We start from the raw sequence: 26,629 nt of genomic DNA on the forward strand, positions 1-26,629 counted from the left end.
ACTTCGAGTACCACAGGAAACTGAAGGCGGAAGCTGATTTCGAAGCCATAGAAGAGTGCTGCTTCCAGGCTTGTTCCTTGTGGCTTCTTCATCTTTTTTTGTTATAGTTCCCAGGGCCACCAGTGCAGGGATGGCACCACCCACATTGGACTGGACCCTCCCCTATAATCAGTAATTAAGAAAATGCTTACAGCCTGATTTTATGGAAGCATTTTCTCAGTTGAACTTCCCTTCTTTCAGATGACTCTAGCTTCTGTAGGTTGACATAAGATTATCCAGCACAGACATAAAAGGCCAGGATTCTAGACTTGGTTCTTCACTTTGCTGCCACTTGACTATGAGAGAGGCACTGCAACTCTCCAGGCCTCAGGACTTTCCTTTAGAAAATGCATGCACCTTCAAGGAATTGGCAGTTGGAAGAAGGATAAATATTTTATAAATTGTAAAGCACTGTATGTGTGAAGGTGGCAGTGATGTTCTGCTTTTGTTTCTGACTATGACAGGCATCTTGCTAGGCACCATGTGCCTTGTTTATTTTTTTACCAAGCCTGTTACTCTGTGAAATAGAAGGCTATGAGCCTGGTAGAGGTAAAAACAGGACTTAGAACGGACTGCAGGGGCATGTCTGTTGTAGGTTACATTTCTGTCTCTGTCCCCAAATCCTCAAAGGGCTGCCTTAGACAGTGTCTCAGATCAGTGACATTTGCATGTTGTTTGATGTTCCTCAAAGTTTGAATTTGTGCCTGTATTAATTACTTTTCTATTCCTGTGATAAGACACCATGACCAAGGCAACTTATGGAGAAAAGAAGTTTGTGACTTACAGTGTTAGAAGGTTAGAGTCTGTGACCATCATGGTGGGGAGCTTGGCAGCAGGCAGACAGGATACAGGAGCAGTATTTGAGAGCTTATGTCTTGAGACAGCAGTCACTGGACTGAGAGAGGGAGACGGGGAATGGCATGGGCTTTTGAAGCCCCAAGCCTTTCCCAAGTGACATATGTCCATTCAAGCCATACTTCCTAATCCTTCCCAAACAGTTCCACTGATTGGGGACCAAGCATTTAAATATATGGGCTTACTGGTGTCATTCTTGTTCTGACCACCATAATTCCTGATTTCTAGAGGTTTAACTCTTGCTTGTTATGACCAGATGATGATGTCTAACCGATAAAGTCAGATTCAAAAACCCAAGTGGCTTATAGCTGGCATAGTGCCTTCCTTCTCTTAGTCCATACTTATAGGTTCAATAGGTAAGTGACCATGAATATCACTCCAGTGTGTGAACTGGAACTCAGTGGAGCTCTGATGGAGGAAGGTCATTGGCTAATAAAAAAACTGCCTTGGCCCATTTGATTGGCCAGCCTTTAGGTGGGTGGAGTAAACAGACAAAATGCTGGGAGAAAAAAGCTGAGTAGGAGTCGCCATGATTCTCCCACTCCAGACAGACACAGGTTAAGATCTTTCCTGGTAAGCCAGCTCATGGTACTACACAGAATATTAGAAATGGGTTAGATCAATATGTAAGAGCTAGCCAATAAGAGGTTGGAACTAATGGGCCAGGCAGTGATTAAAAGAATACAGTTTCCGTGTAATTATTTCGGGGCATAAGCTAGCCATGTGGGCGGCTGGGTGCCGGGGACGCAGCCCCGCCGTTCCTATTACAACAGAGTGGCGCCCAGCGTGATAATGAACTCCACGTAAAACCTGAGAGGGCTTAAAAAGGAGAGAGAGACAATTCAAGACAGTTTTTTGCTGTTTGTGGGTTGCGTGCCGCAAAGAAATTGTCCTGACTCAGCAACAGGAAAAAACTGGCTGTTTTAAAATGCCGGCTTTCTGGGCTGTGCCGCCATCGCGATCTCTGTCTGGCTCCTGCAGGATACAGAGTCTTTGAATGGAGCATTTGGAATAAAGTGCTACGATTTGTTTGATGGCAATGTGGACTGCTGTGTGCCTGGAACTGTGTGTGGCTCAGGGGCACCTAATGGCTCTGAGGACGGAGGGCTCAGCTCCGCCATGCTGAACTGTGTTGGTCTCAGGCAGGAACTACCATAATTACCATAATAACAGCGCAGTTAAGGTTTGAACTGAGCAGGACACAGGCGGTACCGTATTATCTGTACATGGTGCAACTTAATTTTTTAAAAAATGCTTAACATTTTAAGAAATGCTCCTGGATAGTAAAAAAATTACAGACTCACAATAGAACTGATTCAGACACTGTTGGATGAATGTACGTAGGCTTGAGAGAGAGAAAAAATATATATATAAAGAATAAAGTTAATGTCTTAAAAAAAAGGGTAAAGTCTTTAAAGAGACAGAGTACAGATAGTTATAGATTAAAAGAAATAAAGAAAATAAGCCACGTAAAAATGGAAAATTCACAGAGAGTCTGGATTCTTTGTATTACTGTGTTTTCTTTAAAGCTTTTGACTGTGAAGGAGCTAACTACAGAGAGACATTTCATTATATGGGCTGCCAAGCTAAACCAGAATGGATACAAGGGTATTATGATTTCAGAATATGGGTCTAAGGATATGATGCTTTGGAGAGGGTCTTCTTTTGTTTTCACAGAGGACGAGACCCTGTTAATTGCTTCTATCCCAATATGGTATGATAGACCACGCCCTCCTGAAAGGTTCCTGTGAACACCTTCAGAAAATTACTTCACTCAACTGCTGACTGAGATGACCCTGACACACAGGTTACACCATGAAAGATCTGAATACAGCGCCCCCATACAGCAGGAAGCAGTTTGGAGAGAAAAACTGCGCCCATGTTCCCAAATATGATTTATAAATGTTCTTTTACATTTAAAGGGGGATATGATATAGATATGAATAATTTGCATTGGTATGGATTATAAGGTCAATTTTGTTATGTGTATATGTATTTCTGATCTTGATTAAGGTATTGTGATTGTGTAGTTCATTTAAAAATGTAATGTATAATTAGGAAATATAGGTTGCTAATGGATAATCATCGATAATAGTAAAGTTTGTAGTCGTGCTAGTTAGATTTTCTAGATGAGCATAGATATATTTCAGTTAGATAGGCATTCTTCATATCTTTCAAAGGCTACAGAATATGGCATTTAAATGTTTTAATAACTTAGGACTGTTATAGTGAGATACGTCTGCTCCTGGCAGTACCAATCTACTTCAAGAAGAAGATGGGCATCGAAGAGGCTTCTTATGGAGTTGGATAGCCATTTGGGCAAGAAACTGCTCTTGCCTGGACTGTTGCATAAACTGGACACAGAGAACCCACAGAAAAAGGACTGCTGAACTTGCCTAAAGGTGAGATGGATTTTCGGGGTTCCTGATTCATGAAAGAGTCTGCCAGACATTCTGCAGGACACAGCAAAAAGTGACTGAACTGTCTTTGGAATTTCCTGCTTGATGAAAATGTCTGCTGGATACTATGGGCCTGTAGGCTGAAGATGGATGCCCCAACAGTACAAAAGAACTTTGAGTGACTGTCCAGGCAGTGAAATGTCTCTTTCATTTCTAGAGTTTTGGATCTCTTGTTTACTTAGGTAATATTATATCCTTCTGGAGTCTTTGATGGAGTTGAAGAATGGATAGATAGTTATAGTTTTCCTTAGTTATGATAAGAGATAAAATGGATATAAATATTGTAACTGTAATTCTTGCTTAATAATTGTTTTGCTATATGTAATCTTACTATGTTAAAATGAAAACCTTTCTTTTTTGTTTAAACAGAAAAAGGGGAAATGATGGAGGAAGGTCATTGGCTAATAAAAAAACTGCCTTGGCCCATTTGATTGGCCAGCCTTTAGGTGGGTGGAGTAAACAGACAAAATGCTGGGAGAAAAAAGCTGAGTAGGAGTCGCCATGATTCTCCCACTCCAGACAGACACAGGTTAAGATCTTTCCTGGTAAGCCAGCTCATGGTACTACACAGAATATTAGAAATGGGTTAGATCAATATGTAAGAGCTAGCCAATAAGAGGTTGGAACTAATGGGCCAGGCAGTGATTAAAAGAATACAGTTTCCGTGTAATTATTTCGGGGCATAAGCTAGCCATGTGGGCGGCCGGGTGCCGGGGACGCAGCCCGGCCGCTCCTATTACTACAGAGCTCTCAGCTCCAAAGCCTGAATTCTTAAAGTTCAATGCTTACTGCCTCCTGGAAGCATAGCACCGTGTCCTTCTTGGCCGTGGCCCAATGACTGTTGTATGAGGTCTATGCTGTCTTACATCTGTCTTTTGATCAAGTGCTAGATCATCTCTCATCCCACTGTGCTCTCTCCTAGTGACCTTCACCCTATTCTGCCAAGTGAGCTGGATGGCATCAATGGCATTGCTGGCTTAGGAAACGGAGGTAAGTGTACAAACCAAGAAAAAATGGGGAGTAGGCTAAGACCATGAGCATCCGAAGCCCAGAACCAACCTGAGTGTCCACAGTGGGCACTCAGCATTTTGTATATGTGTACTGATTTGCCCTTAATCTTCTTCATAAAGATGGACCTGTGATGGAGGTGGGTCATCTTTCTATCTGTTGTTTCATTGGTTAAGTAATAAAGAAACTGCCTTGGCCCCTTTAATAGGACAGAAAATTAGGTAGGCGGAGTAGACAGAACAGAATGCTGGGAGAAAGAAGCCGAGTCAGGAGTCGCCATCATTCTCCCACTCCAGACAGACGCAGGTTAAGATCTTTCCTGGTAAGCCAGCTCGTGATACTACACAGAATATTAGAAATGGGTTAGATCAATATGTAAGAGCTAACCAATAAGAGGCTGGAACTAATGGGCCAGGCAGTGATCAAAAGAATACAGTTTCCGTGTAATTATTTTGGGGCATAAGCCATGCGGGCGGCCGGGTGCCGGGGACGCATTCCTGCCGCTCTTATTACAACAGACCTGAACAGTCCATGTGTGTGCCTTCCCAAGTGTCTGTGTAGGTAGTGCTAATAATTTTCCTTGCTCAATTTTTTTAGAGATATTTTGACTCATTTTTTTTTCTCTTCTCTAAAGTCAAGAGATATACACAAAAAGAAGCTTTTAGAGCAGACAGAATAAGAATGAGAAGATTTATTTCTAGGGACTATAGCTTAATAGGCCATCCCTAGGTTTTCCTTTGGGACCTGTTGACTTTTACTTGAAACAAAACATTTGATAAGCAGAAAGTTGTGAAGTTTGCCCTTTATTCAGCCCAGGGTGTACTTGTCTTCTTGCCAGAGTCTGGCCAAGCATTGGGATTCAGCTTGGTATGTCATTGCCTTTAGACTGAGAACAGATAGGTAAGAAGTTCCACTGATAAATCATTTGATCCTGGTTATCCACAGAGATGTGTTAGGTGCTGTGACAAGGCTGGGAGAGGAAGGGAGTTAGATGAGCATTGGCTGAGAGACTGGACAGTGGATCTGAGAGTTGGCATCGGCCTGAGGTAGCGGAAGGATGGCATGAGCTTCTCCAACAGGTGTAGCTGAGCACCAGCTGCGGACAGAAAAGAAACCCCTGTGCCCTTATTAGGGACACAAGAGTCTGTACGGTCTCTGCCCACAGTTATCTGTGCCTTGGGTCTTCTGTTCTCTCCTCGGCCCACTGCTGCCTGCTGGTAGCTTAAAACTCAGCTCCAAACTCACTACCTTCTTTGGCTTTCCTGGGTTACTGAGCATCCTCCATCCTCTGAGCATTATATATATTTGTTTTTGTTATTTCCGTTGGCCTCTTTCCTAGTATCCAAAAACAAATAGGTTCTCGCCATTTGCACTCATCCCATCCTGGCCAACACAAGGACTCTGGCCTGGATTATCCCAGTTGTCCCCTAGCTGTTACCATTGCTTCTCTCCTGGACCCCTTAGAGTCTGTTCTCAGAGAGACAGCCAGAGGGAGCCTGAATCTGTTCATGTTGCTCTGGCTCAGTTCTCTAATCAGCGGTGCAGTGATTAGCTGAGCCTGCAAGCTCAGCCTTCCTACTTATATTTCTCTATCCTAAATCACCTTCTTCCTCTCTTTAGAAGGGCTCTATTTGATTCTTGTTATAGACAGACCCAGAAAGCACAGGCTGGAAGGCACGTTTCAGTGCAGCTTTGTCAGAGTGTGGGTTGTTCTGTCATTCTGACACACTAACCCATGTCATGATAGTTTGTTTTTCTCTGTTTTGCCCACTTGCCGAGGAACCTCTTGTGTGTAGGATCACTGGCTCCTTCACTGTTTTCCAGATCTCAGGCTGGTGCTCGGTGCAGGGAAGGTGCATGATAAGTATTTAATCAATGAAGGAAGCTCTGGAGAGCCTGGGTCCCAGCAAGGCCTGTGCTGACTGCGCTGCAGGGTTGGAGTTTCCTGCTGTTGCCTGCTTTGGGAAGGACGCTGCTTGGAATATAGGTTCTGTGTTTATGAATGCTTTGTGAGGCTGTTCTCCTGCAGCAGCAGAAGTTGAATAGCCATGACAGATTTTAGGTTTGTGTGGCCTACAAATTGCACTCTTCATTGGTGTTTTAAGAAAGAGTTTGCCAGCTGTGCTACCAAATCAGTTTGTTTCCGTCTCAGTTACTGAAATGTGAGGAGGAGGAAGCACATGTCAGGACTGTCTACTTTGTCACATGACCCATGTAATTCTGGGGTCCATTGCCTTGACATATGTGGCTATATTGCGATCAATGTAGATATTTTACCCACTGCTCCCTGCTGTGTTGAGAACTCAGCTCAAAACTCACTACCTTCTTTGGCTTTCCTGGGTTACTTAGCATCCTCCTTACTCTGAGCATTATATATATATTTGTTTTCATTATTTCCATTGGCCTCTTTCCTAGTATCCAAAAACAAATAGGTTCTCACCCATTAGCACTCATTTCAGAATCAGTAAATGCCAGCAAGCCAAAAGTGCTTGTGGGTACACTGATTGCTATTCTGATTTTCTCTCCTGCTCTTGTCCCCTTTAGGAATGCTGGACAGCCTGAATACACTAACAATTTTGTCTCTTTGCCTTTCTAAAGGGCTCCCAAACATGTCACAAGAAAAGGTCTGGCCTACCAGAGCCTGGAACATGAAGGACTTTGAAAATGTAAGTGAAGAGTCCAAATCATCCTCCTCTAGGAAGTCATGTCTGCTGCCACCATGTAGCCGGACCAGGAGAGAACTGTTTCTTGAGAACTGTTTAAGTTATGCCAGAGGCGGGAGAGGGGGCGATATACGCCATGTATTGGGGCTTTCGTGGTCTGGGCCTTATATGAGGGGGCATTTACGTGTACACACAACCAGTCTTTCATAAAGGTTCTGCTAGGTTCTGTCAGGTAATTGGTTTGTTTCTGGTGTCTAAAGATGAGAGTGTTGCCGTATTATTCAGTGAAGTGTAGCTGACAATATCATAGGTATATGATTCATAAGTCCACCTTGGTTCTTGCTGCAACTCATGAGGTATTTTCTATTAGCACTTTTACAAAGGAGTTCTCAGAATAGGAGAGACTGATTTATGGTCAGATAATAAATTCGTAAGAGGCAGAACTGGTATTCAAATACACATTCTAAAGTAGTGTGTGTGGTATGTGTATGTTGTGTGTGTTTAGTGCATGCATGTTGAGTATGCTAACGTGTAGCTCTGTGTGGTTGTATGTCAAGGCCAGAACAAGATGGCAGTTATTTTCCTCTGTCACTGTCTGCGTTATTCCCTTGCAACTGGACTTTGGCAGCTGGGCTGGCAGGTTGACTGGCTGGCCAGCAAAATCCGAGGATTTCCAATATCTGTAATACAATAATTTAGGTCATCTCTGCTCCTCCCAGTGCTGGGCTCATAGGCTTGCCTGACCCTGCCCAGGTTTGTTTGTTTGTTTGTTTGTTTGTTTTTCTTTCTTTTTAAGTGAGTGCTGGGGATTTGGACTCAGGTCTTGATGCCTGCATAACAGGAGCTCCACTGCCTGAGTTCACTTAAGCATTGTTATTCTGCTGCATTGCCCCGCCCCTTTCATTTTGTAGACTTTGTGGCTGGTGAATGGAGCATGGGTAGCCTGTACCCAGTGCTGTGTTGTAATTGCCAGAGAACGGATTACTGGTGACAGGTTTGGTTTGATGCTCAGTGACTTCCAACATTGTTACCTTTCATTTGTTAGCGGAGGGGGTTGTTGCCAAGTAACAGGAAACTAAGGTTATTTTCCAAATTCCAATTCTCTTTAACAAGTTACCTGCTCAACACTCTCATTCATCATGGGAAGAATTAGACACTTCTTCATTTGTAACCAAATGAAATCCATACTATGCAAGACACAGGAGATATTTGTCAGAGAGAAGATGGAGGACACAGAGGGAAAGACGCCTACAATTATGTCTTTCTCTCCCCAGTTGTCTTTGCAGAACAGAGAGATGCTGTCTCTGGATTTAATTTAGGATACTCATTACTGCTAATAGTTATCTGCAAACCACCAGTGACCAATTGAAGAAATGGCTTGTCAGATCTCTAATGGAAACAAGTCATTTTTGAGCTTAGAGTTGTTATAATTTCAGCTGTACATGCGCTGTTATGCTGTGGGCTCTGGGGCCTGAACTGAATGGATTCTGATTGTTTCACATCGTGTATAATTAAAATATTCTCTCCTGTTAAAGGCTTGTTCCTATTTGATCGTAAGAGTAATAATAACTGCTGTTTATTAGGCTCTGGCTCTGAGCTTGGCACTTTAAATATGAAGTTTCTCATAATATTAGACCAACTTTGCAAGATCAGCAGTTATTATTTATTGTTGAAGAACATGGTTTTAAATTTCATTATCAGATGAGGAGATTTAGCAGCATTGTATAATTTTGGCTTCACATCTGCCTTTTGAACCCTAAAGAATCCTGCCTGCCGTATTTAAGATACTTAAGAGATACCGAGGCTTGGGGATGTGGTGTGGCAAAGGTGTTCTCAAAGGACATTACTAAGAACCACAGCTTCTCCACATAGACTGTCTCTTGATCTCTTTTTGCTGGTGACTTTGGGCCTCCCTCTCTTTCTTCTCCTTTCAGGTGGGCTGTTAGGAGGATGTGCTCTGCCATTGAGTACATCCATGTGTCAGGTGCCGTCCTTCTCCTTACTGTCTTATTACTGTCATTTTTCTCAGCTCTGCCTTGTGATTGAAGTTTCTCTTGCTCAGACTGTTCTTGATGGCCAAAATCTCATTTTTCTGGAAGGTGAGGGAGAGCTTTCTATGCCAACATGTTTTAGAATTTATGTTTTTTCTTTATGACTGTGTCCTTTGGCTGCTCTTAGGTTTTTATGGCATTAATATTTTTTATTGTAGCATTTTCGAGAGCAAATTTTGCAGCTGAAGTTGAAATGACCACCCTGTTCTCACTGTCTCCCTTGCAGGTCTTTATAAGTCAATGAAATTTTTCATTTGGCCTGAGCTACATTTTGTGGTGGCATTCTGGTTTTTCTGTGAGATGCCTCTAGGAAGAGAACTTGGCATCTAAAGTGAGATTTAAAGGGACATGCATATGAAAGAGAGGCAGAATCGTTGTGAGCTAGAAGGGAGACTCCTGCTTTTCTTGTTGTAGTCGTGGGTGACAGCTGCATGGGCATCAGCAGGTGCATTGACCTAGGGTTAGTGAGACATTGGTCTGCTTGTGCTTCTCTCGGAGTTTATCTGCTCACTAAACAGTTCCACATGGCAGACCAGCTTGTCTGCCCTGGTAAGTTTCCCTGTTCTGATCTTACTGGAAAGATGGATAGGAAGATAGTTTGGTGATGCAGTGAGTGCATAAGCAGAGGGTACTGTGTGGTCACCTGTAGATACCAGGGACCGATAGTAGTTGAGTAAGTGACCTGGGCTTGGAGAATATTGTGTATGTGAAGATTCATATACAGCTTTGAGAGAGCATGTTAATAAAGTCAGGAAACTGTGAGAATGTATTTTCGGAATGAGGCTATCTCAAGGAAATATAGCCTAGAAGTAGGAAGGCAGTCTGTTTCTTGACTGTTACACTGCTGATTTTTTTCTTGAATGTGAAAGGAGACCAGTGATAGACAGGGATGTAGTGGCCAGAAATTGTGCTTTTAAAAGATTACCCAACACTGTGAATGTAAGGAGTAGAGTTTTGAGAGGGACAAGGGTGGTGTCAAGGTGATACGATTAAAGGAGACCTGAGAAGTGTGATATAGACGGAGTAGGGCCAGACCCTATGGTATGGTAGAGATAAATGCAGAGTGGTGTCCAGGCTTAGAAGCCAGAGATGTGGAGAGTACAGTCGATTCGTGAGCTGAGAGATATAGAGAGGGAGGTCAGTACATGGGGTGAGGAGGGGGGATGTGGAGAGTGGGGTCTTATCATAGAGGCCAGAGATACAGAGAGCAAGTGGGAGCACTAGAAGAGAGATGCAGAGAGCGGGTGGGAGCACTAGAAGAGAGATGCAGAGAGCGGGTGGGAGCACTAGAAGAGAGATGCAGAGAGCAGGTGGGAGCACTAGAAGAGAGATGCAGAGAGCGGGTGGGAGCACTAGAAGAGAGATGCAGAGAGTGGGTGGGAGCACTAGAAGAGAGATGCAGAGAGTGGGTGGGAGCACTAGAAGAGAGATGCAGAGAGTGGGTGGGAGCACTAGAAGAGAGATGCAGAGAGTGGGTGGGAGCACTAGAAGAGAGATGCAGAGAGCAGGTGGGAGCACTAGAAGAGAGATGCAGAGAGCGGGTGGGAGCACTAGAAGAGAGATGCAGAGAGTGGGTGGGAGCACTAGAAGAGAGATGCAGAGAGTGGGTGGGAGCACTAGAAGAGAGATGCAGAGAGTGGGTGGGAGCACTAGAAGAGAGATGCAGAGAGCGGGTGGGAGCACTAGAAGAGAGATGCAGAGAGTGGGTGGGAGCACTACAAGAGAGATGCAGAGAGTGGGTGGGAGCACTAGAAGAGAGATGCAGAGAGCAGGTGGGAGCACTACAAGAGAGATGCAGAGAGTGGGTGGGAGCACTAGAAGAGATGCAGAGAGATGAGTGGGAGCACTACAAGAGAGATGCAGAGAGCAGGTGGGAGCACTAGAAGAGATGCAGAGAGTGGGTGGGAGCACTAGAAGAGAAATGCAGAGAGTGGGTGGGAGCACTAGAAGAGAGATGCAGAGAGCAGGTGGGAGCACTACAAGAGAGATGCAGAGAGATGAGTGGGAGCACTAGAAGAGAGATGCAGAGAGCAGGTGGGAGCACTACAAGAGAGATGCAGAGAGATGAGTGGAGAGTGTGGCCATAGCTGCAGAGCTAGAGGACCTCTGGTCATTTGACAAGCCAGGGACTGCAAGCCCAGAGGGCTAGGGACCCACTCAGACTTTGAACCCAGCCCTTCTGGCACAAGGTCTTCCTGGTGGTTTCATGGTGTTGTACAAACACTGATGTGAAAACCAGGTTCCTTCCTTTGTATACTGAAACTGGTACCTGGTCATGTGCTGTCTGTGGTGACGGATGACAAAGTCAGCTTTTCACATGGAAGGCCTTAGGCAAGAAGTCAGCAAAGAAATTTAGTTCACTGAAAGCCTGACTTTGGCTTCCCAGATGTTGTGTTCTAGGGTCTTTGGATCAAACAGGACCTGGTGAAGTCAGCATTTTGTGAAGGTCTATGATTGCCTCCTGGGACCTGGACTAGACATATTGTCCCTTAAAAAAATGATTATGGCCAGGGGTGGTAGGACACACCTTTAATCCCAGTACTTGGGAGGCAGAAGCAGGTAGATTTCTATGAGTTTGTGGCCAGCATGGTCCACAAGAGCTAGTTCCATGACAGGCCCCAAAGCTACAGAGAAGCCCTTTCTCAGAAAACTGAAAAAGAAAAAAAAAACTATTATGTATGAGTGAGGAAGACTCTACATCTGGTGTGCATAGAATAGTTCACCTCCAGGTTTTGGCAGAGAGTGGCAGGAGTAGTTTCCGTTTCAGTGGTTTGTCATGGAAGCATCAGAGAGGGACCTGTATTCTACTGGGTGTGTTGGACCATAATTGTCTCTGATAAGACCTTCCAGTTTCTCATTTACAATAGTTACATATGAGACAGTAAAAGTATCCTTCTGCATATTATCTTTTTATATTTGTATAATTTTTCTTGTGGGGATGAATGACTGGAAATGGGAGTTCTGGATGGCCCAAGCTTTAAATCAGAATCACGTGCAGCCAACAGTAGACCCCAGAGTAGACCCGACTTCCACTGGTGTCTTCTCAAGAATTGGGAGAAACTGGGTGGTGAGGTTGACAGCTGCTTTTCCTCATGTCCCAACCTGATCTCCTTGAGGTACCGGAGTCCTTCGGTCAAAACCCTTATTCCTACTTGTTGAAAAGCTTGGCCTCAGCTGACGCAATTGGTCAGATTTGAGTGGCTAATGTGATTGGCAGGGTTCCTATCTTGAAATTTGCTCTGTAATACCTGTGCTGCAGGTCGTTTGTCACTGGGGAGCAGCCCCCTTGTCCTTCACCCCATGTCTGCAGCCTGACAGGTTAAAATCCATGCTGGATTTTACCTTCAGTTTTACATCTCATTTATTGACTACTGACTGGTGGTCCCATATGGCTGACTTCCAGAATGTCCTGTGGAAGTGAAGCTAGTGAGGTATTTCAGGGTTGTGTAGCAGGTTTTGAGCCTTGGTATAGGAAGAACCTAGCATGATGTCCAGACTGCTGAAGTCTGCCATAAGGTGAGGGTTGCTAACCACTGCCTGAAGTTTTGCATACCAGATTCTATTTTCTGCTGGTCGTTTTGTGTTTTCTTGACCTGGGAATAAGGTTTCTAAGTTCTTGCCATGGCCCTCAATGCCCTGTCCAATGTGATGGTCAGTTCCTTGTTTCTTGGTGTTTCGCATCCCACAAACTGCTTTTTACCACCACACCCAGCTTCTTTCCGTCCCAGGCCTGGGACACTGTGTCTCCCTTTCCTTGGTTGTCTGGACCTTCATGTCTGAATTTTAATTTGAATTGGTTAGAAAGGTTATCCCTAATGCTATGTCCTGGTTCTGTGTTTTGTCTCCTAGCAATCTCTCAGCACCCTGTCTTTGAATATTTGCTAACATGTATCACTTTTCTGTCTTGTACTTAACATTGAAGCAAATAAAATAGTAGACTTTTAGCAGGCATGTGTTGATTGAATGAGTAGCTGCATGACATACTGAACCACTAAATTTTGATTGCTTCTTCTGTAAAATGGGAAACTTAATATTTATCTAATAAACTTGTTGTGAACACAGTGCCTGGCATTTAGGTCTTCAACAAATAGTTTCTCTATGGTAGTTGTTAATAAAATGAATGGAGATAGCACAGCTAGAGGAAGACAGATTGTAATGAGGATGGGACATGTAGAACCAGAGTGACAGGAAAAAGAGCAGAAACGAAACCGAGGTGAGGCTAAGAGTGGGAAGAGTTTGAGCAAGGCAGCAGCAGAAGAACCTGCTGGGATCCAGACAAGCCTAGGACATGCAGACGAGGATTCTCTGTGGAATTACCTGTATGACATGGGTCTTTACAGTATCCAGGAGTCAATTTTGGCTATTCATTGCTAATTGTTGGGCACAGAGATTTGTGGAGTGGCAAGGCCTAGATTGAGCCTTTTGAGTTCCCAGACTCCTGCATGTCCTGGCCATGCCCTCCAAAAACCTTGCCAGATGGTGGACTGGGCAGTCTAAATTTCTACAATCTTTGTGAAGGCCATTTGGAAAGAGATTTTGATAGTTATAAAAATAAAATTACTCTTGAGCCCAATAATCCATTTTGGGGAAATTTATCTAAACAACCAACCCACTGGAAGGGAAAGGAAAAAAAGTCCCAGTTCACGAAGCTATTTTTTGTCACATTGTGTATAATTGTGAAAAACTGGAAATTATATTTTACATTTCCCGTCGCTGACTCTTTGGTCCAAGCTTGTTTTAAGGCTATTTCATAAATGAGGAAGTGGCGGTTACAAAGATGAAATGACTTGCTTATGAGCCTGGTCTGAGTTTACACCTTACCTTTCAGATTGTGAAGCCTTTACCACAGCACACTGAAGCTATGAATGTTCAGTAGAGTAAAGCTGATAATTGACTCTCGCTGATGTCAACGAAACTTTATACTGTCTCTGTGTGTGGGGGGGGGGGAGCACATGTTTATGTGTATCAGTGTGTGTTCATGTGTATATGCGTATATAAAGGTCAGAGGTTGTCACTGAATGCCTTTTGCAATTTCATTTAACCTACATTTTGAGACAAAAGTCTCTCTCCAAACTTGGCAATTAGGGATTTAGCCAGCAAGTGCCAGGAATTCTTCTGTTTTTACCTCCCTAGTGTAGGATTACAGGCTTATATTGCCACCCATGGCTGCTTTAAGTGGATACTGGGGGTCAGACTTGGGTCTTTATATTTGCATAACAAGCAGACTTTGTGCTGACTGAGCTATCTCTCCAGTCCTAGTGTAATCATTTAAAGTGATCATTAGCACACACATAGTGCATAGACACACATGCAGGCAATATACTTGTATACAATCTTAAATAAAGTGATAAATATGTTTAGCTCTATAACAACGTGAAACATACCTACAGTGTAATATTACATGAAAGCAGTGGCATCTACAGTCTTACCTGTGCTGTGCTACTGTAAATGGTTATTTGTGAGCAGAGACTGAAAAGCATGGGCAGAGAAATGACTGATGAGGTGGTTATGCTCCGTATGTTGCTCAGTTATTTTTCTTTTATTTTTATAAAATTGGTATTTTTTTTTAATTTTTAATTAAAATTTCTGCCTCCTCCCCATTTCCCATTTCCCTCCCCCTCCTCTCAAATATTGCCCCCTCCCCCAATCCCCTCCCCCTATCCCCACTCCTCTTCTCCTCCCCCCACTCCATTTCCCCTCCCTCTCGATACTGGAGAGCAGTCCAAATTCCCTGCCCTGCAGGAAGTCCAAGGTCCTCCCACTTCTATCTAGGTCCAGGAAGGTGAGCATCCAAACAGGCTAAGCTCCCACAAAGCCAGTTCATGTATTAGGATCGAAACCTAGTGTCATTGTCCTTGGCTTCTCATCAGCCTTCATTGTCTGCCATGTTCAGAGAGTCCAGTTTCAACCCATGCTTATTCAGTCCCAGTCCAGCTGGCCTTGGTGGGCTCCCAATAGATCAGTTCCACTGTCACAGTGGGTGGGTGCACCCCTCGTGGTCCTGACTTCCTTGCTCATGTTCTCCCTCCTTCTGCTCCTCATTTGGACCTTAAGAGCTCAGTCCGTTGCTCCAAATTGGATCTCTGTCTCTATCTCGACCCATCGCCAGATGAAGGTTCTAAGGTGATATGCAAGATATTCATCAGTATAGGATAGGGTCATTTCAGGTTCCCTCTCCTCAGTTGCCCAAGGTACCAGCTGGGGACATCTCCCTGGACACCTGCAAGCCCCTCTAGAGTCAAGTCTCTTGCCAACCCTAAGATGGCTCCCTTAGTTAGGATATATATTTCGCTGCTCCCGTATCCACCCTTCCTATATCCCAGCCATCCCATTCCCCCAAGCTCCTCCCATCCTCCCCTTCTCACGTTTCTCACCCCATTTCCCCTTAGCCCCATGCCACCTCACCCGCAAGTTCCCAGTTTTTGCCCAGCAATCTTGTCTACTTCCCCTATCCAGGCGAATGACTATACGTTTTTCTTTGGGTTAACTTTCTTATTTAGCTTCTCTAGGATCAGAAATTATATTCTCAATGTCCTTTATTTATGGCTAGAAACCAAATATGAGTGAGTACATCCCATGTTCCTCTTTTTGGGTCTGGGATACCTCACTCAGGATAGTGTTTTCTATTTCCATCCATTTGCATGCAAAATTCGAGAAGTCATTGTTTTTTACCTCTGAGTAGTACTCTAATATGTATATAGTCTACACTTTCTTCATCCATTCTTCCATTAAAGGGCATCTAGGTTGTTTCCAGGTTCTGGCTATTACAAACAATGCTGCTATGTCATATACTTTTGTCATATGATAGGGCATCTCTTGGGTATATTCCGAAGAGTGATATTATTGGATCTTGTGGTAGGTTAATCCCAAATTTCCTGAGAAATCGCTACACTGATTTCCAAAGTGGTTGCACAAGTTTGCATTCCCACCAGCAATGGATGAGTGTGCCCCTTACTCCACAACCTCTCCAGCAAAGGCTATCATTGGTGTTTTTGATTTGAGCCATTCTGACAGGTGTAAGATGGTATCTCAAAGTTGTTTTAATTTGCATTTCCCTTATCGCTAAGGAGGTTGAGCATGACCTTAAGTGTCTTTTGGCCATTTGAATTTCTTCTATTGAGAATTCTCTGTTCAGTTCAGTGCCCCATTTTTTAATTGGGTTAGTTAGCATTTTAAAGTCTAGTTTCTTGAGTTCTTTATATATTTTGGAGATCAGACCTTTGTCAGTTGCAGGGTTGGTGAAGATCTTCTCCCAGTCAGTGGGTTGCCTTTTTGTCTTAGTGACAGTGTCCTTTGCTTTACAGAAGCTTCTCAGTTTCAGGAGGTCCCATTTGTTCAATGTTGTCCTTAATGTCTGTGCTGCTGGGGATATACGTACGAAGTGATCTCCTGTACCCCTATGTTGTAGAGTACTTCCCACTTTTTCTTCTATCAGGTTCAGTGTGTTCAGACTGATATTGGGGTCTTTAATCCATTGGACTTGAGTTTTGTGCATGGTGATAGATATGGATCTATTTTCATTCTTCTACAGGTTGACAACCAGTTCTGCCAGCACCATTTGTTGAAGATGCTTTCTTTCTTCCATTGACTACTTTTAGCTCCTTTATCAAAAATCAGGTGTTCACATGTTTGTGGGTTAAAATCAGGGTCTTCTACTCAGTTCATTGATCGACTTCTCTGCTTTTATGCCAATAACAAGCTATCTTCAATACTGAAGCTCTGTAGAGTTTGAAGTCAGGGATGGTAATGTCTCCAGACTATCCTTTAATATATAAGATTGTTTTGGCTATCCTGGGTTTTTTGTTTCTCCATATAAAGTTGATTAATGTCCTCTCAAGATCTGTGAAGAATTTTGATGGGATTTTATTGGGGATTGCATTGAATCTATAAATTGCCCTTGGTAGAATTGCCATTTTTACTCTGTTGATCCTCCCAATCTAAGAGCAAGGGAGATCCTTCCATTTTCTGGTATCCGCCTCAATTTCTTTCTTCAAAGACTTAAAGTTCTTGTCAAATAGATCCTTCACTTCCTTGGTTAGAGTTACCCCAAGATATTTTATGCTGTTTGTGGCTATCGTGAAGCGTGATGCTTTTCTGATTTTCTTCTCTGCTTCCTTATCCTTTCTGTATAGGAGGTCAACTGATTTTTTGGAATTGATCTTGTATCCTGCCACGCTACTAAAGGCATTTATCAGCTGTAGGAGTTCTTTGCTAGAGTTTTTGGGGTCGCTTATGTACACTGCATAATATCATATCATCTGCAAATAATGAAAGTTTAACTTCTTCCTTTCCAGTTTGAATCCCTTTGATCCCTTTATGTTGTCTTATTGCTATCGCTAGAATTTCAAGCACTATATTGATGAGGTATGGAGAGAGTGGACAGCCTTGTCGTGTTCCTGATTTTAGTGGAATAGCTTTGAGTTTCTCTCCATTTAATTTGATGTTAGCTGTCGGCTTGCTATAAATAGCTTTTATTATATTTAGGTACGACCCTTGTATCCCTAATCTCTCTAAGACCTTTATCATAAAGGGATGTTGAATTTTGTCAAATGCTTTTTCAGCATCTAATGAAATGATCATATACTTTTTAATCTTTCAGTTTATTTATATGATGGATTACATTGATAGATTTTCGTATGTTGAACCAGCCCTGCATCTCTGGGAATGAAGCCTATTTGATCATAATGGATAATTTTTCTAATGTGTTCTTGGATTCAGTTTGCCAGTATTTTATTGAGGATTTTCGCATGAGTGAGATTGGCCTGTAGTTCTCTTTTTGGTTGTGTCTTTGTGTGGTTTTGGTATCAGAGTAACTGCAGCTTCATAAAAGGAATTTGACAATGACTTCTTTGTTTCTATATTGTGAAATACATTAAGGAGTATAGGTATTAGGTCTTCTTGGAAGTTCTGGTAGAATTCTGCATTGAATCCGTCTGGACCTGGGCTTTTTTTGGTAGGGAGGTTTTTTATAACAACTTCTAATTCTTCGCGACTAACAGGTCTATTTAGATTGTTCACCTGGTCCTGGTTTAACTTTGGTATATGGTACTTATCTAAAAAAGTGTCCATTTCTTTTAAATTTTCCAATTTTGTGGCATACAGGCTTTTGTAGTAAGATCTAATGATTCTTCTCTGAATTTCCTCTGTGTCTGTGGTTATGTCTCCCTTTTCGTTTCTGATCTTGTTAATTCGCGTATTCTCTCTCCGCCGTTTGATTAGTTTGGATAGGGGTTTATCAATCTTGTTGATTTTCTCCAAGAACCAGCTTTTTGTTTCATTGATTCTTTGGATTGTTTTCTGTGTTTCTCTTTTGTTGATTTCAGCCCTCAATTTGATTATTTCCAGTCTTCTACTCCTCCTAGGTGAGTCTGCTTCTTTTTTTTTCTAGAGCTTTCAGTTGGGCTGTTAAGTCTCCAATGTGTGCTTTCTCCGTTTTCTTTAAGTGGGCACTTAGTGCTATGAACTTTCCTCTTAGCACTGCTTTCATAGTGTCCCATAGGTTTGAGTATGTTGAGTCTTCGTTTTCATTGAATTCAAGAAAGACTTTAATTTCTTTCTTTATTTCTTTCTTGATCCTGGTGTGGTTCAGTAGTTGACTGTCCAGTTTCCATGAGTTCATAGGCTTTCTGGGGGTAGCATTGTTGTTGAATTCTAACTTTAATCCATGGTGATCTGATAAGACACAGGTGGTTACTAACATTTTTTTGTAACTGTGTAAGTTTGTTACCGAGTATGTGGTCAATTTTCGAGAAGTTTCCATGAGCTGCAGAGAAGAAGGTATATTCTTTCCTATTTGGGTGGAATGTTCTATAGATGTCTGTTAAGTCCATTTGATTCATTACCTCCCTTAATCCTCTTATTTCTCTGTTAGGTTTCTGTCTGATTGACCTGTCCATTAGTGAGAGAGGAGTGTTGAAATCTCCTACTATTAGTGTTTGTGGTTTGATGACTGCCTTGAGTTTTAGTATTGTTTCTTTTACATAAGTGGGTGCTTTTATATTAGGGGCATAGATATTCAGGATTGAGACTTCATCCTGATGAATTGTTCCTGTTATGAGTAAAAAATGTCCCTCTCCATTTCTTCCGATTGATTTTAGTTTGAAGTCATCTTTGTTAGACATTAGTATGGCCACACCTGCATGTTTCTTAGGTCCGTTTGCTTAATAATCCTTTTCCCAGCCCTTTACTCTGAGTAGATGTCTGTCTTTGTGGTTGAGGTGTGTTTCTTGTAAACAGCAGAATGTTGGATCCTGTTTTCGTATCCAATCTCTTAGCCTGTGCCTCTTTATAGGTGAGTTGAGTCCATTGATATTAAGTGATATTAATGACCAGTGGTTGTTAACTCCGGTCATTTTTTCTTTCTTTCTTTCTTTTTTTTGGTAGTAGAGTTTGTGTGTTTCTCTTCTTCAAGTTGTGCTGGTGAAGGGTCATTAGATGTCTGAGTTATTGTGGGCATTGTTGGACTCCTTGGGTTGTGATTTTCCTTCTATTACTTTCTGTAGGGCTGGATTTGTCGCTACGTATTGTTTAAATTTGTTTTTATCCTGGAAAATTTTGTTTTCTCCATTTATAGTGAACGAAAGCTTGGCTGGGTATAGTAGTGTACTCAGTTATTTTTAAACCAGCTCCTTTTTTAGGTTTAATTTTATTAAAATTGTGTATGTGTGTGTGTGTTTAATGATGTGCATGTGTGTGCAGGTGCCCAAAGAGTCCAGAGGTATGGGATTCCCTCTGGAGTTGGAGTTACTGGCAGTTGTGTGCCGTCTGATGTGGGTGCTGGGACTCACACACGGGTCTTCTGGAAGAGCAGTACATGCCCTTAACCACTGAGTCATGTCTCCTGACCTCAGTTTTTTGGTTTTGTTTTGTTTTGAGACAGTTTTTTTTTTTTCTCTGCAGTCACATATCTGCTGCACTGTCTATGTTGCCCAGGATAGCCTTTAACTCACCATGATTCCCTAGCTTCAGATGTGTGGGTAGTAAGATTGTTGGCATGAGCTACCATACTTGGCTGGGATCCAGTTTTAAGATCATATTCTGCTGCAGTTTTGTTTGTGAATAAGTAGATATTTGCCTAGGGAAGTGTTCTTGATGGTTTGAAGACTCTAGGGAGTGTATTGGAATCAGAAACAAATTCTAAAGCATCTCATCATTTCACTAACTCATTTGATGCTTTGGCAGAACATTCTTATATATAGTATTGCTCACCAGAGATGAAGTTTGGGAAACAAGAGGGAATACGCTTTGTTATGTCTTGGTGAGATATGACAGCTTCTGTACATGCAAAGAGGATACAAAAATTATGTTAACCCAAAGCTGTGCTTGTGGAGGGCTGCAGTGAGAAATGGTTCCTTTTAAAAGCTCTGTCCTGTGTACTGATTGTTTATTGCTCGGCTCTGCCATGTGCTTAGCTCCTTTAGTTGTCACAGCATCCCTTCAAGGTAATTGATTTTATTCTGATTTTATAGACAAGCTAACCAGTGACTCAAAGATGTGAGATAATCTTCCCAAGGTCACATAACTCACGAGCAGCAGCAGAGTGGGTTCCTATGATCCCAAAGCCCTTGTTCTGAAGGAATGACATGGTAGAGTGGGCTTTGGTCTTGGAGGTTTGGCAAGTCAGGAAACAGTCGGAGGGAGGTACTTTATGTTTCTGTGAGGTGGACCTTGTTTTTTGTATATTTGACTTTTTTTTTCTCCTTCGGTTGGAGCTTGCAACCTGTGGAGGCTGTTTTGTTTGTTTTGTTTTTTGAGGCAGCGTTTCTCTGTAACTTTTGAGACTGTCTGGGAACTAGGTCTTGTAGACCAGACCTGCTTCGAATTCACAGAGATTCACTGGCCTCTGCCTCCCAAGTACTGGGATTAAAGGCATGCTCTACCACTGCCCGGCCAACCAAGGCTTTAATGGAGAGTGGGAACAGGAGGGAACCAGAGTCTCCCAGAGGCAGATCTTGCAAATAGGATCCTCTCATTTTAGATGACTGCCAATCTCAGCAGTGTGAGTTTCTGAGGGCTGGACTGTGGCAGATGCATCCCTAGTGTTAGATTACTTTTAAGCACTGTTTCTAAGTCATAGTTGGTGGGTTTTATATTTTGGAGTGTTTATTCCTCTTACATGATAAGCAGTTTTCAGTTCTTCCACATCAAGCCCTCCTACCCCTAAAATTTGTTTCTCATAGAGGGGGAAATTATACACAAGGAAAGCACTATTGTAGTTTGAATTATTTTCTGAAAAACCTGTGTGAGTGTGTGTGTCTCACAAGGTGGGTAGAATCCAGATCATACAGCACTTTGGACATATTTGAATCTAAGAGTGATGGGGAAAACAAACAGAAATAAAAAAAAAAACACAACAAATGAAGCAATGTAGGAGGGTCTTCTGTTTTGTGTTCATTTCATCGGTTAATAAAGAAACTGCCTTGGCCATTTGATAGACCAACCCTTAGGTGGGTAGAGTAGACAGAACAGAATGCTGGGAGGAAGAGGGAAGTGAGGCAATCGCATGCCTCTCCTCTCTGGTCAGATGTCATGGAGCCTGTAGCCATGTCAGACATGCTGAATCTTTCCCAGTAAGACACCACCTCGTGGTGCTACAGACGTTAATAGAAATGGGTTAATCAAGATGTGAGAGTTAGCCAAGAAGAGGCTAGAACTAATGGGCCAGGCAGAGTTTAAATGAATACAATTTGTGTGTTGTTATTTCGGGTGTAAAGCTAGCCATGCGGGAGTCGAGCGGGATGAAAAGCAGGCCTGCTCGCCTCATTTCTACAGAGAGGTTTATGCAGGAGAGTAGCATGAGCAGATCTGTCTGACTGAAGACAGTGAGGTTGTATTTCCTTGACACAAGCTTCCAGCCCATGTTCTAGTTCTCTCCTGTGTTTCAGCAAGTACATGTTCCTTCTGAGGTATGGTGGGTTGAAAGGTGAGTGGTCAATGTGGCAGCTTAGTGTTGCTAAGATGGGGAGAACAAAGAGTTTGTGGAAACACCAGCCAGAGAAAACTTGAGGCAAGTGTTTCTAGACAGAGAGCTGGCTGGTCAGCTGGCCAGAAAGATGATGTTTGTGTCAAATTTTATTCATTTAGGCTGTTTGACATTTATTTGACCTCAAGAAGTCACATTTGCTCTTCCCTTATGCTTGAAAAAATCTCTTTAAATAGGACAAGTATTTTTCAAGGGTTGTTAGGACCATTCTAGCTATTGCCATAAATATTTTATTGATAGCTGAGTAATAGAATAAGGTTTCTCTTTATAGGAAGCATCTGGCCTGGTGGAATTTTGTTTGAATGAATATTTTACATGCTGTTTTCTTAAAACATTTAAAAGGACCCCAATGCATTGTTTTCTGCGAGCTCTATGGAGACCAATACATGGTGGACTTAGTAGGTGAGACAACAGTGGCCCTGGGACCCCGGACCCCTACTCCCTAAAACCTCCACATGGGAGAAAGGCCAGGGGCTCCCCCTCCCCAGGTGCCGTCGGCATTCATAGCACCAGCAGGCAGCTGTTCTGCTAGACATCCATCTACCTCACTCCTAAAGTATCATTCCCTGCGAGCTCCATGGAGACCAATTTTTGGTGGATATAAGAGACATAAGGAAGAGATGGAAAGGCACCAATGCAAGAACTCCTCCAACATCCTAAAAAGAAACATGGTACCACCAGAACCCAGCAGACACACAACAGGAAGACTTGATCATCCTAACCCAGAAGAAGTAGAAGAAAACAACTTTAAACGTTACTTAATGAAAATAATGGAGACCCTTAAAGAGGAAGTTAAAAACTCCCTTAAAGAAACAGAGTAGACAAACAAAAAGGTGGAAGAAATTAATAAATCCCTCAAAGAAACCCATGAACACCAAGTAAAAGCAATCATATAGGTGAAGGAAACAGTTCATGATTTGAATACGAAATAGAGGTAATAAAGAAAACACAAATCGAGGGAACTCTGGAAATGGAAAATCTGGGTAAAGGAATAAGAACTACAGAGACCAGTATAGCCTACAGAATACAAGAGATAGAAGAAAGAATCTCAGGCGCTGAAGATTCTATTGAGGAAATAAACTCAGTAGTCAAAGAAAACACTAAATCCAACAAATTCTTAACACAAAACATTCAGGAAATCTGGGATACCATGAAAAGACCAAACCTGAGAATAATAGGGTTAGAAGAAGGAGAAGAATTCCAGCTCAAAGGCACAGAAAATATATTCAACAAAATTATACAAGAAAACTTTGCCAACCTAAAGAAGGATATACCTATGAAGGTACAAGAATATTACAGAACACCAAATAAACTGGATCAAAAAAAAAATCCCCTCACCATAAAATAATAAAACACAAAACATACATAACAAAGAAAACATATTAAGAGCCACAAAAGAAAAAGGTCAAGTAACATATAAAGGATCAGAGATGGAGAAGGACATTTTATACTCATAACAGGAACAATTGATCAAGATGAAGTCTCGATCCTGAATATCTATGCCTCTAATTCAAGTGCACCCACATATGTAAAAGAAACATTACTGAAACTTGAATCACACATCAAACCCCACATACTAATAGTAGGAGATTTCAACACTCTTCTCTCAACATTGGACAAGTCAAATAAACAGAAACTTAACAGAGAAATAAGAGAACTAACAGATGTAATGAATCAAATGAACTTAACAGACATCTATAGAACATTCAACCCAAACAAAAAAGAATATACTTTCTTCTCAGCACCTCATGGAACCTTCTCTAAAATTGATCACATTCTCGGTAACAAAGCAAACACCCACAGATATAAAAAAAATTAAAGTTATACACTGTATCTTATCAGATCACCATAGAGTAAAGTTAGAATTCAAACTCATGGAAACTGAACAGTCAACTACCTAACCACTCCTGGGTCAAGGAAGAAATAAATAAAGAAATTAAAATCTTCCTTGAATTCAATGAAAATGAAGGCACAACATATCCAAACCTATGGGACACTATGAAAACAGTGCTAACAGGAAAGTTTATAGCACTAAGTGCCCACATAAGGAAAATGGAGAAAGCTCACATCAGTGACCTAACAGCATGCCTGAAAGCTCTAGAAAAAAAAAAAAAAAGAAGAAGAAGCAGACTCACCCAAAAGGAAAAGACAAGAAATAATCAAGTTGAGGGCTGAAATCAACAAAAGAGAAACACAGAAAACAATCCAAAGAATCAATAAAACAAAGAGCTGTTTTTTTTTGAGAAAATCAACAAGATTGATAAACCCTTATCCAAACTAATCAAAAGGCAGAGAGAAAACATCCAAATTAACAAAATCAGAGATGAAAAGGGGGACATAACAACAGATACTTAGGAAATTTAGAGAATCATTAGGTCCTACTACAAAAATCTGTACTCCACAAAACTGGAAAATGTAAAAGAAATGGACAATTTTTTAGATACCACCTACCAAAATTATATCAAGACCAGGTGAGCAATTCAAATAGACCTATAAGCTGCGAGGAGATAGGAGCTGCCATCAAAAACCTCCCAACAAAAAAGCCCAGGGCCGGATGGTTTTATTGCTGAATTCTGCCAGAACTTTCAAGAAGAGCTAATACCTGTACTCCTCAAAGTGTTCCACATAATAGTGTAAACAGAAGGCTCACTGCCAAACTCTTTTTATGAAGCTACAGTTACCCTGGACCAAAACCGCACATAAGACTCAAGCAAGAAAGAATTACAGACCAATCTCACTCATGAATGTTAAAAATGCTGCAAGATCCTGGGCAGCAGTAGGCAAAGGGCCCACAGAGCAGCTAGTCCCAGGCAGAGACGGCTGCTGGTTCCCGAGCAGTGCCTGGTCCTGGGCATGCTGGTCCCAGTGAGCCCAGGGGTATGAGCAGGCAGCAGGTAGAAGGTACATGAACAGACAAATTGTACAGAATAGAATTGGATATTTATTATTTAGAGGAGAGAGGTGGTGCGGGAAGAAGGAGAAGAGAAAGAGAGACAGAGAAGGGAGCAGGAGAGAGGGTGTGCGTGCACCAAAAGGGAACAGTGAGAATCAAAATGGCAAGAGGAGGGCAGAGGTCACCAGGAGTGGGCTTGGCTTGTCTCTTAAAGTGACAATTAACCATAACAATGAACATGGATCCAAAAATTCTCAAAAAAATTCTGGCAAACCAAATCCAAGAACACATTAAAAAAAAATCATCCATTATGATCAAGTAGGCTTCATCCCAGAGATGCAGGGCTGTTTCAACATACGAAAATCAATCAGTGTAATCCACCATACAAATAAAATGAAAGAAGAAAAAACCCATATGATCATTTCACTGGATGCAGAAAAAGCATTTGACAAAATTTATCATTCCTTCATGATAAAGGTCTTGGAGAGATTAGGGATACAAGGATTATATCTAAATATAATGAAAGCAAAATACAATAAGCCAACAGCTAACATCAAATTAAATGGAGAAAAACTCAAAGTGATTCCCCTAAAATCAGGAATGACGCAAGGCTGTCTGCTCTCTCCATATCTCTTCAACTTAGTTCTTGAAGTTTTAACAGTAGCAATAAGACAACATAAGGAGATCAAGGGAATTCAAATCACAAAGGAAGAAGTTAAACTTTCGTCATTTGCAGACGATATGATAGTGTATATAAGTGACCCCAAATACTCTCCCAGAGAACTCCTACAGCTGATAAATACCTTCAGTGAAGTGGCAGGATACAAGATCAACTCAAAAAAAATCAGTAGCCCTCCTATACACAAAGGATAAAGAAGCTGAGAGGGAAATCAGAGAAACATCACTTTTCACAGTAGCCACAAATCACATAAAATATCTTGGAGTAACCCTAACAAGGACATGAAAGACCTAGTTGACAAGAACTTTATGTCTTTGAAGAAAGAAATTGAAGAAGATACCGGAAAATGGAAATATCTCCCATGCTCTTGGATAGGAAGGATCAACATGGCAATCTTACCAAAGGCAATCTATACATTCAGTGCAGTCCCCATCAAAATTCCAACACAATTCTTCACAGACCTTGAAAGAATGATACTCAATTTCATATGGAAAAACAAGAAACCCAGGATAGCCAAAACAATCCTGTATAATAAAAGAACTTCTGGAGGCATTACCATCCCTGACTTCAAGGTCTATAAAAGAGCTACATTAATGAAAATATCTTGGTATTGGCATAAAAACAGAGACGTTGACCAATGGAATTGAATTGAAGACCCGGATATTAATTCACACACCTATGAACACCTGATTTTTGACAAAGAAGCAAAAAAGATACAATGGAAAAGAGAAAGCCTCTTCAACAAATGGTGCTGGCATAACTAGAGGTCAATCTATAGAAGAATGAAAATAGATCCATATCTGTCGCCACTGCACAAAATTCAAGTCCAAATGGATTAAAGGCCTCAATATAAATCCTACCACACTGAACCTGATAGAGGAGAAAGTGGGAAGTAACCTTCAATGCATGGGCACAGGAGACCACTTCCTAAATATAACCCCAGTAGCACAGATAATAAGAGCAACAATAAATAAATGGGACCTCCTGAAACTGAGAAGCT

At 41.8% G+C, this 26,629-nt stretch overlaps 1 protein-coding gene across 1 annotated transcript in view; it reads left to right on the forward strand.

Annotated features, from left to right (window-relative positions):
• LOC130884378 (CDK5 regulatory subunit-associated protein 2-like) overlaps positions 1 to 26,629 on the forward strand; it is a 69,759-nt gene that overhangs the window by 7,834 nt on the left and 35,296 nt on the right. Inside the window, exons 2-3 of the mRNA XM_057785466.1 lie at positions 4,276 to 4,343; positions 6,960 to 7,027. Coding sequence (XP_057641449.1) covers positions 4,276 to 4,343; positions 6,960 to 7,027 — 136 coding nt within the window. The remainder of the gene's footprint in view (positions 1 to 4,275; positions 4,344 to 6,959; positions 7,028 to 26,629) is intronic.

Source organism: Chionomys nivalis, chromosome 11 (assembly GCF_950005125.1).
Source record: "Chionomys nivalis chromosome 11, mChiNiv1.1, whole genome shotgun sequence".
Taxonomy (NCBI): Eukaryota; Metazoa; Chordata; class Mammalia; order Rodentia; family Cricetidae; genus Chionomys; species Chionomys nivalis.